Source organism: Cimex lectularius, unplaced genomic scaffold, assembly GCF_000648675.2.
Source record: "Cimex lectularius strain Harlan isolate CLEC.00 unplaced genomic scaffold, Clec_2.1 scaffold39, whole genome shotgun sequence".
NCBI lineage: Eukaryota > Metazoa > Arthropoda > Insecta > Hemiptera > Cimicidae > Cimex > Cimex lectularius.
Genome location: NW_019392653.1, coordinates 363,944 through 380,756, shown reverse-complemented (window position 1 = coordinate 380,756; position 16,813 = coordinate 363,944). Strand labels below are relative to the sequence as shown.

Genomic DNA, 16,813 nt, shown 5'->3' with positions numbered 1-16,813 from the left:
ACGTGATTTGAACTGTGGTCTGGTCTGTGTAGTAGACAGTAGTAGGAGTAGCTGTTGGACTGTTGGAGAGGTCGTCAGTGAACAGTGGATCATCGGGGAAGTTTAAAGCAGATAAATGAAAAGTTTTAAAAAAAGGTATACGTTTCCTCCCCGGAAGTTTCTTTTTTGTTGTTAAGTTGTTTTTATAAAGGTTGAATATATAGTCAAGATGGATATAGACAAGTTGGATTACATGCGCCACTGCTCACCTCTTGGCTTGGAGTTCGGCACTTTTTCCAAGGAGCAGATAAAAAAATTGAGCGCGGTTAAGGTACACAGCCCGTTAACTTTTAACATGCTGAATCACCCGTTGCCAGGCGGAGTGTACGATTCGGCTATGGGCCCAGTCGATCACAATTCCGTTTGTACGACTTGTTCGCTAAGGCAGGTGCGCTGTCCAGGCCACATGGGCCACATCGAGCTCCCGCTCCCTGTCCTCAACCCGCTCTTCATCAAGCCTGTTATGATGATAATCAAGATATCCTGTCTGAACTGTTACAAGATACTGATACCAGACGATGTGAAGGTGTTGTTCAAGGGCCAGATGGACCTCCTTCACAACGGCAACTTTATCGAAGCGCAGGAGCTTGAGACACGCTTCTCCAATTATAAAGTCGACAAGGCCAGTATGATATTGAACATCGACACGATCGGTTTGGTCAAATACGTTGAATCGGTTTTGGCCGAAGGCCCGGTGAAAAGCTGCGAGTGGAAAGGCGACAACGATCTGAAAAATATCTATATTAAAAATGTCCTTTCGCACATTATCAAATCGTCGTTTTGTGCATTTTGCAAATCCCCTATTAAAAAAGTGACGATCCTTCAGAACAAAATTCTCCTCCCATCTAAGCTGAACACGGCGGAAAAGTTCAACAAATCGAAGAAGAGAAAGTCAATTAATGAAACGATTCCATCGGCCGGTGGATTCACTCAAGTCATGCCTACTGAATCGAAAACGTGGCTTGGCAAAATTTACGATAAAGAAAAACTGTTTTTAGATGCACTTCTTCCCATCCTTAAAGCGTCAGTTGAGGTGAACCCTATCGACACTTTATACCTTGAAATACTCCCTGTTACGCCGAACAATGCCAGGCCTGTTAATTTTGTAAACAATTCTATAGTCGAACATCCGCAGAATTCAATTTACAAAAATATCCTACTCGATTGTATAACGCTGAGGCTTTTGATTTACATGATAAACAACAAACTGAACCCTGAAGATATACAAGAAGAGGAGAAGGTGAAACTCATAAAAGGGATAAGAGGAACGACATATGAGCAGAAGCTCCAGCATAGTTGGACCGCTTTACAAGACAACGTGAACTGTCTATTGGACATCGATCTGAAGAAACAGAGGAACCCTGATGGCCTAGGCCTGAAGCAGATCATAGAAAAGAAAGAAGGAATAATACGCATGAACATCATGGGAAAGCGTGTGAATTACGCAGCGCGTACTGTCATCACGCCCGATCCTAATTTGAACGTCGATGAAATCGGAGTGCCAGAAGCTTTTGCTAAGAAGCTCACATTTCCAGTGCCTGTGACGGCCTGGAATGTCTCTGACCTGAGAAAGTTAGTTTTAAACGGGCCTGAAATACACCCCGGGGCGAATTTTATAGAAAAAGAAGATGGTACTATATTAAAGTTGTGTCCTTTTGATCTTACACAGAGGGAAAGTATTGCCAAGCGGTTGTTGACCCCAGGGGACGTTCACGGTGTTAAAATATTACACAGGCATTTGATAAATGGTGATATATTGTTGTTGAACAGGCAGCCGACGCTTCACAGGCCTTCTATAATGGCCCATAAAGCCAGGGTGTTGAAAGGTGAAATGACATTCCGCCTTCACTATGCCAATTGCAAATCTTACAACGCAGATTTTGACGGTGATGAAATGAACGCACATTTCCCGCAGAATGAAGTCGCAAGGAGCGAAGGGTACAATTTGGTAAACGCGTGTAAACAGTATTTAGTGCCGAAGGACGGAACACCTTTGAGCGGTCTGATTCAGGATCATATGGTATCAGGCGTACGGCTTACGACCCGGGGACGGTTTTTCAACAGAGAACAGTATATGCAGTTGGCTTTTCAAGGGTTGAGTTATCTCCAGGGCGATATAAAAACACTTCCGCCTTGCATAATGAAACCCCAACGACTCTGGTCCGGCAAACAGATCATATCGACTATCATAATCAATGTCATCCCAAAAACGAACACTGGTATCAATTTAGCTTCAAAATCTAAAATACCATCTAAAGCCTGGGGCAAGGGGGAAAATAAAAAATCAGGTATGATGTTCAAAGACGACTTTATGTCTGAGGCTGAAGTGATTATAAGACACGGTGAACTACTTTGTGGTGTTTTGGACAAGATGCATTACGGAGCGACGCCATATTCTCTTGTGCATTGCACATATGAGTTATACGGGGGTGAAATCGCGACACGTCTTTTGAGCTCCTTCGCAAAACTTTTCACAGCGTTTCTTCAAATTGAAGGCTTCACATTAGGCGTCAAAGACATATTAGTCGTAAAAGACGCTGACAAAAAGAGATCAGAGATTATAAAAAACGCCAGGAAAATTGGTAATGAAATTGTCACCCAGACTGTTGATGTACCGCCCGGTGCTTGTATTCAGGAGGTTCTGAACGAGTCTCATAGAAAAGATCCGATGTTCAGGACCATCTTGGACCACCAGTATAAAAAATCGCTCGACTCTGTTACAAACGACATCAACAAGGTTTGCCTCCCAGCAGGCCTTCTACGGCCCTTTCCAGGCAACAATTTACAGCTGATGGTGCAGTCCGGCGCAAAAGGATCAACCGTCAATACTATGCAGATATCATGCTTGTTGGGTCAGATCGAGCTGGAAGGTAAAAGGCCGCCGTTGATGGCATCGGGAAAATCGCTACCGAGCTTTCCGCCTTATGATACTTCACCTCGAGCTGGAGGCTTCGTCGATGGGCGTTTCATGACTGGAATCAAGCCTCAGGAGTTTTTTTTCCATTGCATGGCCGGGCGTGAAGGTCTTATCGATACTGCCGTCAAAACCAGCAGATCAGGCTACCTACAAAGGTACATTTCTTATAAATTCATTTATACACTATAATTTTTATCTATTGTATATNTTTTTTTTTAGATGTCTTGTGAAACATCTAGAAGGTTTAACTGTCGGATATGATATGACTGTTAGAGATTCAGATGGATCGGTGATTCAGTTCCTCTACGGCGAAGACGGTTTGGAAGTGACCAAGTGCCAGTTTCTAAACGAACACCAGATTCCGTTTCTCGCAAACAACTTAAATTCGGTGTACGATTCGAGTTTGATAGAACAGCTCAAATCGGCATCAAATATGAAGGGAATCAAGTCCCTCACGAAGTCCAACCAGAAATACAGAAAAAGAGCTGGGCTCAAGAGGTCAAGCCCTTTTTCCATTTTTTCGGAAAAGGAAGGTAACTTGAGTATAACTGGGTACAACCCATCTACCGGAAGGAGCAAAGCATCCGAAGAGTTGATGAAACGCTGGAATATCATGCCTGAAGATGAAAGACACAAGTAAAAATCTTAAGATTTGTATACATTAAGCCTGTTTCTTAATTTAAAAATGATTTAGGTATAAAAAGCTTCACAAGTTAAAACCGGATCCTGTCAATTCAAAATTCCAAGCTGATAGACATTTCGGTTCCATCACAGAAAAATTGGACGTTATTATCGAAAACTACTTACAAACTAAGTAAGAAACATATTATTATTATTATTATCAATTTAAACTAATTATTTTGTATTTTAAATTTAGCAAATCGGTCGATGAGAATATTTTGAAGGAAATGATGTATTTCAAGTCTCAAACTTCACTGTGTGCTCCAGGCGAGCCTGTCGGACTACTCGCCGCCCAGAGTATCGGCGAACCTTCGACACAGATGACACTCAACACTTTTCACTTTGCTGGTAATTTTTTTTGATTTTTCTTTTTTTTAATGGTTACATGGTATGAGAAGACATCGAATGTTTACAGGAAGGGGAGAAATGAACGTTACACTCGGGATCCCTAGGTTGAGGGAAATCCTGATGATAGCGTCGAAATCGATTAAAACGCCTTCTATGGAAGTCCCGTTCAAACGCGACATCCCAAAGTATGAAATTTTATTAATATATTATTGTCATTTAATGCAAATTAATATTTTCAATTTCAAAGGATTGAGAAAAAAATTGAACACCTGAGGAAAAAACTTACGAAAGTGACAATGGCGGACGTACTGGAAAAGGCGGATATTAAAGAATGGATCATTGCAAAGGGACAAAGGAGTAAGGTAATATCAAAAGTTAGATGGTTTTAATTTCTACTATTTAATTTTGAAAAAATAAAACTTTTTTCCCCTCAGATCTTCCTAATTACACTGCACTTTCTTCCTGAAGAAGCTTACTCCAAGAACACCTCTCTATCGCCGATGCAAATTTTAAAGTAAGCATAAAACAATAAAATTATTATAAAATATATTACAATTAATTAAGGTTTTTAGTTGAGATAAAAAAGTCAATGGCACAAGCGGGATTCAAACCCACGATCTTCGGCTTGATACGCCGCTGCTTTATCACTTGAGCTATCGTGACCTCGATCTACTCGGACACCAACTTCCCATCTCAACCACACCTTTTGAATTTTCCCTCCTTTTTACCATTTTTCAAATGTCGTGTAATCGGATTGGATTCTCGATTACAAATGAAATTTGTTGATTTTGTTGAAAGGTTTTTAGTTGAGATAAAAAAGTCAATGGCACGAGCAGGATTCAAATGAAATATGGCAAAAAGGAGGGAAAATTCAAAAGGTGCGGTTGAGATGGGAAGTTGGTGTCCGAGTGGATCAAGGTCACGATAGCTCAAGTGGTAGAGCAGCGGCGTATCAAGCCGAAGATCGTGGGTTCTAATCCTGCTCGTGCCATTGACTTTTTTATCTCAACTAAAACCTTAATTAATTGTAATATATTAATTGGTCAAGTGGACCACGAAATTAGTGAATTATAAAATATCTTTTTATATAAATATTTTCAGATTTGTCGAGAGGAAATTCCTCAAAGATTTCCTCACGTACTTGAGAATAAAAGGTCGAAAGGCAAGGGAGCTGATTAATTCCGAGTTCATGGAGAATTTGGACAAAGAGGCCGAAGAGGGCGAAGACGACCCGGAAGAAGGAGGCAAAGTGAAAAAGAAGAAACTCGCCGGTACCGGGGACAATTATCAGTCATCGGACGACGAACCGGAAAACGACGATGACGATGCCACAGCAGATAAGAGGCGAGCTAGGCAAAATGAAGAACAGCAGTATTCCGATTTGGAAGATGAAGATGAAGACGTCAGGGCTGAAGTTGAAGGTGTGAAAAAAGAAAACAGAGAATTGGTAGAAGATGAAGACGAAAAGGATAAAACTGAAGTAAGTATTTATTCGTTTTCATCATACTTCTTATTTTTCTACTAATATTTCTAACTTGTAGAATAAGTCCATCAATAAGAGTATAAGGAAATCAATTATAGCCGATGACAACATTGTTGAATATAAGTGAGTATCAATGTAGCTTTTTCACAAATCTTGCATGTAGAAAAGCTGAGCGTTTTTATTCCAACATATCATTGCTGCTTTATTAATCCTGGATGTATGAAAAGCTGAGCTTTTTCGATTCCAACATATTGCTGCTTCATTAATACTAGATGTATGAAAAGCTGAAGTTTATTTGGTATCCCAAATTATACTTATTACTGCTTTATCACATCTGCTAGTATGAAAAGCTAAGCTTTTCACCAATACAAATGCTACATATCCGAGTACAGTAATCCCTTAACATTCGCGGGTTTGACATTTGCGGTTTTCACTATTCGCGTATGAAAAAATGAGGTAAGATTTAACATTCACGGAAGGTCGGACTTGTGCATTCGCGGAAAAATAACACTTGAGTAAACAAAAAAATTCTGACAGACAACAATATTCTTTGAAGATGCCGAATCGTTCATTTCAAAAGCAGAAACAACAGCTCCAGGATTTAAGGCGGCCAAAGATCGTATCAGCTTATTACTTTGTGCAATGCATCTGGTGATTGCAAGCTAAAGGCGACATTGATCTACAGATCCCAAAACCCAAGAGCCCTTAAGGGAAAAAGTAAAGATGAGCTCCCAGTTTTTTGGAGATCAAACACCAAAGCATGGGTGACTAGTGCCTTATTCCAAGAATGGTTTCATTTCTCTTTCATCAACGAAATAAAAAAATATCTAGCTCTGCTTCTAATTGACAACGCTCCTGGTCATCCTTCAAGTTTAATAGGAAGTCATCCAAATGTGGAAGTTATTTTTTTGCCCCCAAATACGACTTCGTTGATATAACCTCTGGACCAAGGGGTTATAGCAGCTTTCAAGGCATATTATACCAAACACAGTTTTAAGCGAATTTTAAATTCCATTGAGTGTAATGCCGAAGAAACTGTGTCTAACTCATGGAAGAAATTTAACATTGCGAATTGCATTGAATACATACATGCTTCTTGGCAGGAAATGAAGCCAAGTACAATCAACGCTTGTTGGAGAAAGATATGGCCTCAAGTGGTTAAAAAAGATAACGCTTTTCCACCACTTCAAGATGAGGAGAAAGAAATCGTCCGCATAGCGCACCAGATTGGAGGAGAAGGATTTGATGATATGAGAGCAGACGAAATTGATGAATTGCTTAATTCTCATGAAAAAGAGTTATCGGATGAAGACCTGATGCTGCAAAAAGAAGAGGACTCTAAGGAATGTGAAGAAGTTGAAAGTGAAGATGAGAGTCGGGGTGGTGAAAAGAGTAAGTCTGGCAAGTTTTTACTTTTAACATTTCTATTCATTTAATATTTTCTCTCAGGCCCAAGTTTTTCTGCAAAACAGATCAGAGAAATTCTAACGATAAGGGACCAACTTGTTCAAAAGACAATGGATTTGGACCCATCATTGAATCGAAGTTTACAATTTAAAAGGGATGTCGAGGCCGCTTCCATTCCTTATGTGGAAATGCTGAAAGAACTGAATTTTTGTGCGAAAAAGCGAACTATTAGTAGCTATTTTCTTCCATCCACGTCTAAAAATACAAGTTAAACATTTAATTTTTAATGTACATAGATAAGGAAATGTTTTTGTACAAATGTATTTCAAATAAATTCTTTTGATTTAAAACTTATCACAATTTTTTCAGTCATGGAACGTAACCCTCCTTATAACATAGGAAAATAGACTCAACATTCGCGGATTTAACATTCACGGTAATTTTTAGGAACCAAACCCCCGCGAATGTTAAGGGATTACTGTACCTTTCTCTCCAACCTTACATATTGTAGCATCTTTGTAAGTGACTACCTTTTGAAACCTGCATTTATAAAAAGCTGAGCTTTTTTTGATATCCTAAATTTTACATGCCATTGCTGCTTATCACACATCCTGCATGTATGACAAACTGAGCTTTTTTTGATATCCTAAATTTTACATATCATTGTTGCTTATCACACCTCCTGGATTTATGAAAAGCTTAGCTTTTTGGATATCTCAAATGTTACATATCATTGCTTCTTTATCACACATCCTGTATGTATGAAAAGCTGAGCTTTTTTGATATCCCAACCTTTAAATAACATTGCTGCTTTATCACACATCCTACAAGTATAAAAATTGAGCTTTTTTGATATCCCAAATTTTAAATAACATTGCTGCTTTATCACAAATCCAACATTTCATTACAGCTTTTTCACAAATCTTGCATGTCAGTGGTTTTTTTTTCTTTTTCTCTTAAATCCTGAATGTACAGACTTCCAAATTTTGCAAATCCATACAATTTTGTAAGAACTATGTTTATTACAAAACCTACTTTGTGAAATGCTGAGCTTTTTCGCAATCACAAATCCAGCATATCATCCATGCAGCTTTCTCACTAATCCTACATGAATGAAAAGCTGTGCTTTCCCGCTACAACAAATCTTGGATATATATGTAGCTTTCTCACAAATCTTGAAATTCAATATAGCTTTTTTAACAACTATGTATATCACAAATCTTGCTTATTGGTGAAGCTTTTTTCAGAACTATTTGTTCTAAACTAATAAAAAATGTATTTTCTTTGCAACAACTTCTCTACCCTTCCTGCATGATTGATTATTCTCAGGCATATTTCAAAATGTTTTACCATTAGTTGCACATTTTTTTTTTCCTTATAGATACGACTTGACTAAAGGTGAATGGTGTGAAGTCAAGATCGCGTTTCCACTTTCCTCCAGTCAAAAAGACATTGCAAGAAAGCTCAAAGAATTTGCAAGCCTTTCTGTTATCACCCAAGTGCCGGGTAAATATACATTTAAAAAAAAAAATCATGAAAAATAATTTTAATAATTGTTCAGGAATCAAGAGGGCGTTTACTTCGAAGACCCCTGAAGGCGAGCTCATGCTTAAGACTGACGGGCAGAATCTGCGTGAAATTTACAACTACTCAAATATATTAGATCTTAATAGGTTTGTTAAATAAAAAATAAAATAAAAACATTATGAGTATAAATGAATTTTTTTCAGGTTATACTCCAACGACATACATGCCATCGCTGAGACTTACGGGATCGAAGCAGCCGCGAAAGTGATCGTAAAAGAGGTTCAAAACGTGTTCAAAGTTTACGGGATCACCGTCGACCCGAGACATCTAACCCTGGTCGCCGACTACATGACGTTCCACGGCGTCTACAGGCCGCTGAACCGTGTCGGGTTCGAAGGCAGCGCCTCGCCTCTGCAGCAGATGTCATTTGAATCGTCCTTGGGCTTCCTCAGGACAGCGGTTATAAGGGCGCAGACCGACGACCTCCGCTCACCCTCGTCAAGACTCATGCTAGGCCAGCCTGTCAAAGTGGGCACGGCCTGTTTTAGCCTCCTCTACTCCCTTAACATCTGATTTGTTATTTCTTTAATACATGTAAATATATATTTTTAAAATTTTTAAACGCATTTTTTGTTTTTTTAATGTCACAAAGGGAAATTTTTTTAAAGGATATGTATTAAAAAAATTGTAATTGTATTGATAAATTTATTTCCTTCTTAATCTCCCTCGTAAAATTAGAATATCGCTAATCATAAATCATAGCTGGGGGAAAATATATGGCACTTAGCATTCTTCACAAACATAATAATACTGATCACAATTTTTGTTAATGTGTTAGCATCTTTGGTACAGGAATTTTGGTGGGTTCAATATTTTCAAACATATCACTACATAAGTTTTCTGCTCTATCTGTGTACAAAACATGTATAATATTTTTTTATGATTTTTTTTTCTAGAAATATAACTTACGGTATAAGAACTGTTGAAATATCCCTTTATTTTATACAAAAAGGCTTATTTTTTCTGTATACAATGATGAACATGTTATTGTCTTTTTGTAAATTATACATATTTTGGACTCGTAAATGCAAAGAAGCATAGCAATATTTCAAAGTTGGAATGTACCCGTTTTATTTAATATTTTTTAAAATTAATTATATATTAATTAATTTTGTTATGAAAGTAATCAATTTCAGGTACAAAATGCCTGCCAGTGCAGGAAGTGGAGGTGAGATCATATTCTGAGAGTATAAAAAAACCGTGCATCTCTAGCCCCGTACAAAGCGCAAACTAAGAAAATAACCCTTTTTTCTGGTTGTTAATATTTTTTTTATATGTACTTAAAAATAATTTTGTGCATATATTTTGGAGTCTTATTGATCGGCGTTTCCGAGCATAGTGTCAGTCACGTAAGGAATGCCGAGCTCCCTGACCATGTACTGCTTTTCCAACGGAGAATTGACCGTCCAGGCGATCGTCCTAACATTCTTCTTACTCCAATAATAAATCATATCTCTAAACAAACAAATTAATTATTAAAAAAAAAAAAAACAATCATTTCAGAAATGTCAACGTACATCGTTATATTGTCCTTGTAAATGAGCACAGCAGATAGGCCAAGTATGCTGTGAGCGAAGTTGAAGAAGAAGAACGAGTGGGCCATATCGGCGAGACGGCTCATGAAATACATAAATAAAGTGTTGTGGTGCACCTTGCAATTCTCATCTATGGGGGAGTATTCACTGCAGGACATATACGCCGGGCGCCAAGCCAGTGCGCCGACTATATCCGGGTTTGTTTTTCTTATCTGAAAAATATTAAAATTAACGTTTCGATTTAAACGAGTTTTTTGTTATATATAAAAATTTATGTTACATTAAAAATAATCCAAGGGTTGAACGAACTGACAACGGCACGTTTATACAAAACTGGGTACTTGGAGAATAACTGGAGAATAATATCAACAATCTGTTGGAGGAAAGAAAAAATATTTTTAAAAAAATCAATATCAGACAGATCATTAATCAACATTATTTACTGTCATTATGTTTAAATTAAGGTCAAGGGAATAAAACAAGCTATCAAAGAATTACCTTAATGCGATATCAGATATCGATCTGTCAATTTTTTTATATTTTTTTTGTAATAATTATTTTAATACCTCAAAACGGTCTTCCTTGATGTCGATGATCATACGCATATCGTTGTCAATGCATTTTTTGATCACGTCATTGAGTGTAGGAATGAAAGTGTTCGGAAACTGCTCACGGAAGTGGTGGTAGACGGATACGTTGAGCTCCTTCACGTGAGCATACGGCAGCTTCCTTATGTCCTCTGTGAGGCCTGTCATGCGTTGAAGCTTCGGGTCGTGGAACACGACAGGCACCATGTCGCCGGTCAGAACTACATCGAACTCGACAGCTTTAGCCCCGTTTTTAATACACTGGGGGGAATAAGAACGAAATATTTTTAAATACTTTATATTAAAATGTTTAATTTAGAATGTCAAGAATCATTTTTAGTCATTTTTCTTTCTAAGCGATTGTAATGCTAGTTAGGTGGTCTACAGCCTCGTCCAAAACTTATAAACCTTCATCCAAAGCTCACAGGGAAAGGTCCCACCCATAATAAGTTTGCAACCCAAGGCTGCTCCTGACTTAGCCAGGGTTAAACTGACTGCAGACTGTTGGTTAGAGTGAGTGAAAGCGATTCCAGATAGTTCAAATTCGGCAGTGAGAAAGAATTTAGTCATTAGAAAAATTGCCTCCAGAGATCCACCGCCCCAAAGATCTACGGTCCAACAAGACAGCATTCCTTCCCAGCATGAAAGCAGTATGCAGAGCAATAAATGTAATTATAAGCCAGGGAGCCCTTTGAACTGGAGAATTTATTTATTTTAACCCTTTTTTCGTGTATAAGACCACTATTCCAGGCTCAAACTTTTCGATTTATTCCATGTAAAAATTATCTTAAACCTACAGAATATTTTACAAAATAATATGTATAAATATTTGTTCATGTGAGAGATGGCAATGTGTAAAATATAAAAAATATATAAAACTTGTAATGGGGTACCACAAGGTTCTCTCCTTGGCCATGTCTTTTTCCTCATTTATATGAAAGATTTGATTTCTTACATTCTATCTGATGTCCAGTTTTTGATGACTCGCCTATTGAATGCCATGCAAAAGAAAACACTTTTTTGGCATCAGTTTTATACCTTAGCCATTTTTCGGGTGGAGAATTCTCTTCCATAGCGCATGCCTGTGACCTGTATGGCTGGGATGAAAGGGAAATAAATTATTTACTATTCTCTGTTTCAAGGAATATTGTCTGTCCTATGGTCTTATCATTTGGGGAAATATCACAAAAAATACTTATAATTTTTTTTCTTTTCTTTTAGTGAAATGTGTTTAACAAAATATACCATTATAATCACCACACAAAATATACATACTTGAGAAATGGCCACAAGAAGGAAAATATAAAACCCTGACATGACCAAGGAAATTACGGAATTATTTTTCCCGTAAATGAAAATCCTGACCCGTACCAGTAAAAAATTATGAAACTTGTTAGTTTTGTAGTATTTTTTCTTATTTCTTCCCTCAAAGTGAAGATTAAGTCAAAACCTTAGAATATTGTCTGAAACAACCGCCCATCATAGTACAAAAATATACTTGTTTATGAAACGTGAGAAGCATGTTAAAAAAAGAAACAGAGAAAAGGTCAGCAGAATGATATTAACTACAATTGTGATTGTTGCAAGGAAATTAAAAAGCTATTGAGTTTTACACATATACAAAAGGTTTAATATTTTTTTTTTATTACATTTTTAATTTCTTATCTCCTGATGAAGATTGTGCTATCACATAAAATACAAGCAATTGTGAAACCCTTGAGTTTTGTGGGTTTTTTTTTATTTAGGATTCACTTTTTGATTTCTTCAATCAATCATCTCAAAAAATATCTTCCAAATAAATTCAGTAAAATATTTTTGACAAATGGTAGAGTTTCTGTAGAAAAGTGTGAAATATACTTTTTTAGGGTTGCCTTTTTATTATTTCCATCTTCGTGAAGATTACATAAAAACCATAGAATATTGTCTCTACAGCTCTACTCTGCCCCCTCTTCTCTTCGCCAGCCTTCTTGACACCTAATTCTTTTGGGATTGTATCTAAGCCAACCAGTCGGGGTGGAATTGGGGAACCCGTTAAGCTTAGAAAACATGATTCCTGGTCACCCGACTGCCCATTTTTCTTAGTTTGTTGAGCCTTTCCGGGTGAATCCGGCCATTGGGATCCTGGGGGTTGAACAATAAGGCCACTTGTCAGCACAACAATAAACATTTCTGCGGCAATTGCCCAGGAACGACACACATTTCGCAATTGTAAACACCCAGGTGTTATTACTCCGCCAGCTTTGTTTAGCTATGTCTGGGTTTTCGTGAAAAACTAGGTCGGCTCCCAGGATTCAAGGAATCTTACACAATACGCTTTCCCCAACAATTAGCTTAATTAATTAATTCTTTTTTCCTATCTTAATAAATACAATGAATTTTAATCCCTAACAAAATTAGTTCAAGACTCCTTTTTGGAATCTTCACAATTTATTTATTTTTTTAATTTTAATTTAATTTAATTTTTTTTTTAAGGGTCACTTTTAACATTTTTTCCCTCTATGTGAAGATCTTGCCAATACCATAAAATATCATCCAAACAAATACAGTAAATCCATTTTTGAAAGTATAAAAGCAGTAGAATTTCTGTCCAAAATTTTGAAGTATACTTTTTTTAGGGTTGCCGTTTCAATTTTTTCCCTCCAGTTAAGATTATGTAAAAACCATAGAATATTAATTTTTTTTTTTTATGATAGTGTAAAAGAAAATCCTGATCCTTTACGAAGAGATTATGAAACTCCTGAGCTTCGAGCATACACAAAAAGTTTGATAGATAAATATATGTATAATTTATATTTTTAAGGGTTGCTTTATGAATATCTGCCCTCCAAGTGAATAGTTTCGAACCTTTCGAATATGTCTGAAACAACTAGCTTTGGCCAGGTCCAAAATATACTTTGGCTAGTAAAAATACAAACATATACTTGCTTTTCAAACATGAAGAATGTAAAAAGAAAGATATCATCCTGATCATTTTAAGAAAATTACTAGATTGAATTAATGACCCAACATTCAATTGTTCAGGGTTGTTTGGCTATTTAATTTAATACAAATCCCATTTGGGGAGTGTGTTTAAAAACCATTTAAAGAGCCTACTGGCAGTCTAAATTCTCCATGGACATGCGGTTAAACTTGTCCAGGAAACCCTGGAGACTGCTGTGTCTGAATGGTTATTGCATCTGACTCTTGTTCGTTAGCAGTTTTGGATTCGAATCCCTGTACAGCCCATGGTTTTTTAATTGAGAATAATATGAAAGAAATATTGTAAAGTGGTTTGACCCCTCTTCCGTGGCACTCAATGGGTAGTTTGACATTAACCCCTCCTAATTGGCAGGAACCTTTATTGTCCAGGGAGCTCATTTGTCAGCCGGAATATCCATAACGTTGTAAAAAATTAGACTCTCATTATAGGCCGGGAAACACCTCAAATTTCAGGCTTTGAAGCGAAGTTGTTCTTTATATGCCACTGATTGGAAACGTTTTTATATTTATGCATAACAATGCAAGGCCCTGAGCTAGGATCGTTGATGACTTATACCTAACTTAAACCCTATCAAACACCTGGGATGCCAGAGAATTTGCATTAATTAAGACTGGTGCTGTTGGAGGAGTATAAAAATATTCCACAGTACTACAAAACCTCATAAAATCGATGGTCAGATGCAAGCGGTGATCAACACAAGAGGAGGAAATGCACCTTACTTAATTGAATATTTTCTTTAGTTACAAAACCAATATGATACCACAAGAATAGCACCGCACTTTATGCCCTGAAGATGACCCAATAAAGGCCAAAACGTCAGATAAAAAGGTGTTTTTCTATTGGGTTGTTTCACATGAAATGTCCTTTTCCAAGGTAAAGGTTTTTTAGTGAAATCACTATATAAAAAACAAAATCATTTTATTCGAAGTATTTAACCTTCATTTTCTACACATATTTCCCAACACCTATCCAACTTTTTTGTGCCGGAACTGAAGAATTCTCAGCTTTAAAATGAAACAAAATCTAAAAACGTTTTTTGGACTTGAACATCATTTTCAAAAGTTTTTCCTTTGACGAAGTCGTCTAAATTCCTAAACAGGTGAAAAATGTTAGAGACAAGTCCGGAGAATAAGGTGGATGCCGAAGAACTTCATAGCCAAATTCTTTCACTTTGTTTACAGTATGCTTTGAAAGGCCTGGCGTTGTCATGGAGGAGTATAGGACCTTTCCAAATTACCAATGTAATTTGTTACGCATCATGCCAATTTCCTTGCAGTACGATGTAGAGGTAATGGCCTCACCTCTAGGCTAAAAGGAACGGTGAATAATTCCAGCCATAGACCACCATTTTTGGGTGTAAATTTGGTTTGGACATTGCCTGGTCTTTTGTCGATGTTTAACCACTGCCCTGACTGACACTGATTGTCATATGCAATCTGTTTTTCATCACAAGTGATTATTCTTTTAAGGAAAGGCTCAGTTTTTTGCTTGATGAGCAACAAAACGCATGTCTCAAGGTGCTTTAACTGCTGTCGGTCAGTGAACTCATACGGGACCCATAGATTTGGACTTTTCCTATGTACCTTAATTATCTTGACAAGCTGCACTTGCTATAATTGTGCTGCGAACCCTCTGACTGTTTGATGGTGGTTTTCATCCATCCAAAGCTTATGGACGTCGTTGTCAATTAAAGTTGGAGGACTTACAAGCGACTCATTTTCCAATTCAGTATTCTGAAAATTTACAAACCAACGGCGAATCCGTTCATTTACACTCCCTTCACCAAACACCTTATTGATGTTTCTTGCAGCCTCAGCTGCAGAATGACCAAGTTTAAACCCATAAAGGAATATTACACAAAAATCACATGTTTCCATGTTCATAATTTGAAGGTAGAGTAAAAAGTATGTAATGGATTGGATCATTATAAACAAAAATGTAGGATTAATAACTGCTTAATTATAATATATAAACAATCGGAAGTAAACAATAGAAAATTGCTATATCCTCTCAGAATTTCTGAAACTATAAAATCGGACATTTCATGTAAAACAACCCGATAAAATACTCCATTCCTGACCGCTCCTCACGACTTCAACAAATTTTCTTCATCGTGTCCATTATTTGTAAATCCATAATTGACAATATTATTTTAATTAATTATTCATTTTATCTAAGGTCTTGGTTGAGATGAGAATATCAGTGTCATGAGCGAGATTCGAACCCAGCCAAAGGTTGTGGGTTCAGAATCCTGCTATTTTTTTCATCTCAACCAAGACCTTAGATAAAAAGAATACTTAATTGAAATTTTTTACAAAATTGGTTTGCTCATTTAATTTTTTTTTTTTAATTTATCTAGCTATCATATTTTTCTTTAAAAATATCCAACAAAAAATTAAAATTTGGCTTTAAGTATTTATTAAAAGAAGTAGGTAGCCGCTTTTTTTTTTGCCTCAGTGTACCTGAATGCAACCGACTGTGGGTTGGATGACGGTATACCAAATGGACCTATAGTGCAGGAGAGTTGGAGGCGGGTGACCTGCACCAAAGGAAGCGAAAACCGGCGAACGCGGTTTTATTTAAGATAAAATCTGATTTTTTTTAGTATGTAAAGGAATGTAAACGAACCTGATCAAGGGCTGTGGTTGTATTTTCAGGAGCGTCGATCCCTGCAAACCGGTGGGCGATGGCGATGACCCTGTTGACGTCCTTGGTCGACGGTCCCGCGTCCTGCTTGCCCGACCCACCGCAGGGCAGGTACCGCGGCGACCTGCTCTGCACCTGCTCTCCCAGGATCTCCCTGACCACCGAATCCGGAGGCTGCGGTACGCTGCAATAGGCGATGCCCAGATAGCTGCAGAGGGGTCCGAAGACGAGGACCGTCAGCACCAGGTAGCCGGTGGCTTCGACGGCCGTCAGGAAAGCGGCGAAAGGCACGACCCAGAGGAGGAAGCAGGATGACAGCACCTGAACGCCCGACCAATCCGACCAGGCCATCCCGAACCGATGAGTTTCTCACGACTGACTCCTATCTTCTTCGTCCGCTGGCGGCCAATATGACTATCTCACCATTGCCCTCTCCCATTTCAAAACAGTTGATTGGTTACCAACTGATCGGCTCGATTTTGAACGCAGCGCTCCTCACGAACCTCATCGCAAACGTTCAAAACGGGTTCGTGGTCACACCTTCAAAACCAAAAAACCTAAATCTTCACTTCTTCAGTATTCCACATTTAATCAAAACCAACA

The 16,813-nt window shown here is 37.7% G+C and overlaps 3 protein-coding genes across 3 annotated transcripts; 2 read left to right on the top strand and 1 right to left on the bottom strand.

The window, feature by feature from the left end:
• The first annotated feature begins 22 nt into the window (after positions 1-22).
• LOC106671124 (DNA-directed RNA polymerase I subunit RPA1) lies at positions 23-9,093 on the top strand. Its single transcript, XM_014401957.2, has 12 exons — positions 23-3,111; positions 3,176-3,592; positions 3,651-3,770; positions 3,834-3,985; positions 4,053-4,170; positions 4,233-4,347; positions 4,420-4,499; positions 5,087-5,465; positions 5,527-5,591; positions 8,257-8,381; positions 8,437-8,548; positions 8,606-9,093. Exons 1-12 carry the CDS (start codon positions 209-211, stop codon positions 8,973-8,975), a joined length of 4,956 nt encoding a protein of 1,651 aa, XP_014257443.1. The 5' UTR covers positions 23-208; the 3' UTR covers positions 8,976-9,093.
• LOC112128468 lies at positions 5,598-8,237 on the top strand. Its single transcript, XM_024230702.1, has 2 exons — positions 5,598-6,860; positions 6,918-8,237. The coding sequence occupies exons 1-2, from the start codon at positions 6,575-6,577 to the stop codon at positions 7,145-7,147; spliced, it is 516 nt and encodes a 171-aa protein (XP_024086470.1). The 5' UTR covers positions 5,598-6,574; the 3' UTR covers positions 7,148-8,237.
• On the bottom strand, positions 9,094-16,668 carry LOC106671126 (glycerophosphodiester phosphodiesterase 1). The gene is made up of 5 exons (XM_014401960.1): positions 16,193-16,668; positions 10,564-10,845; positions 10,278-10,370; positions 9,980-10,209; positions 9,094-9,917 (listed from the first exon to the last, which is right to left on the bottom strand). The coding sequence occupies exons 1-5, from the start codon at positions 16,559-16,561 to the stop codon at positions 9,776-9,778; spliced, it is 1,116 nt and encodes a 371-aa protein (XP_014257446.1). The 5' UTR covers positions 16,562-16,668; the 3' UTR covers positions 9,094-9,775.
• Positions 16,669-16,813: the final 145 nt, after the last annotated feature.

Bases quoted from the DNA above. Each gene is read 5' to 3' on its own strand.
- LOC106671126 (XM_014401960.1), bottom strand. From the start codon at position 16,561: ATGGCCTGGTCGGATTGGTCGGGCGTTCAGGTGCTGTCATCCTGCTTC. The intron at 10,210-10,277 runs GTAACATAAATT...AATATTTTTCAG, and splicing joins ACCCTTGGATTATTTTTAAT to ATAAGAAAAACAAACCCGGA. The intron at 9,918-9,979 runs GTACGTTGACAT...TTGTTTGTTTAG, and splicing joins TACAAGGACAATATAACGAT to AGATATGATTTATTATTGGA.
- LOC106671124 (XM_014401957.2), top strand. From the start codon at position 209: ATGGATATAGACAAGTTGGATTACATGCGCCACTGCTCACCTCTTGGC. The intron at 4,171-4,232 runs GTATGAAATTTT...TCAATTTCAAAG, and splicing joins TTCAAACGCGACATCCCAAA to GATTGAGAAAAAAATTGAAC. The intron at 4,500-5,086 runs GTAAGCATAAAA...AAATATTTTCAG, and splicing joins TCGCCGATGCAAATTTTAAA to ATTTGTCGAGAGGAAATTCC.
- LOC112128468 (XM_024230702.1), top strand. From the start codon at position 6,575: ATGAAGCCAAGTACAATCAACGCTTGTTGGAGAAAGATATGGCCTCAA. The intron at 6,861-6,917 runs GTAAGTCTGGCA...ATTTTCTCTCAG, and splicing joins GAGTCGGGGTGGTGAAAAGA to GCCCAAGTTTTTCTGCAAAA.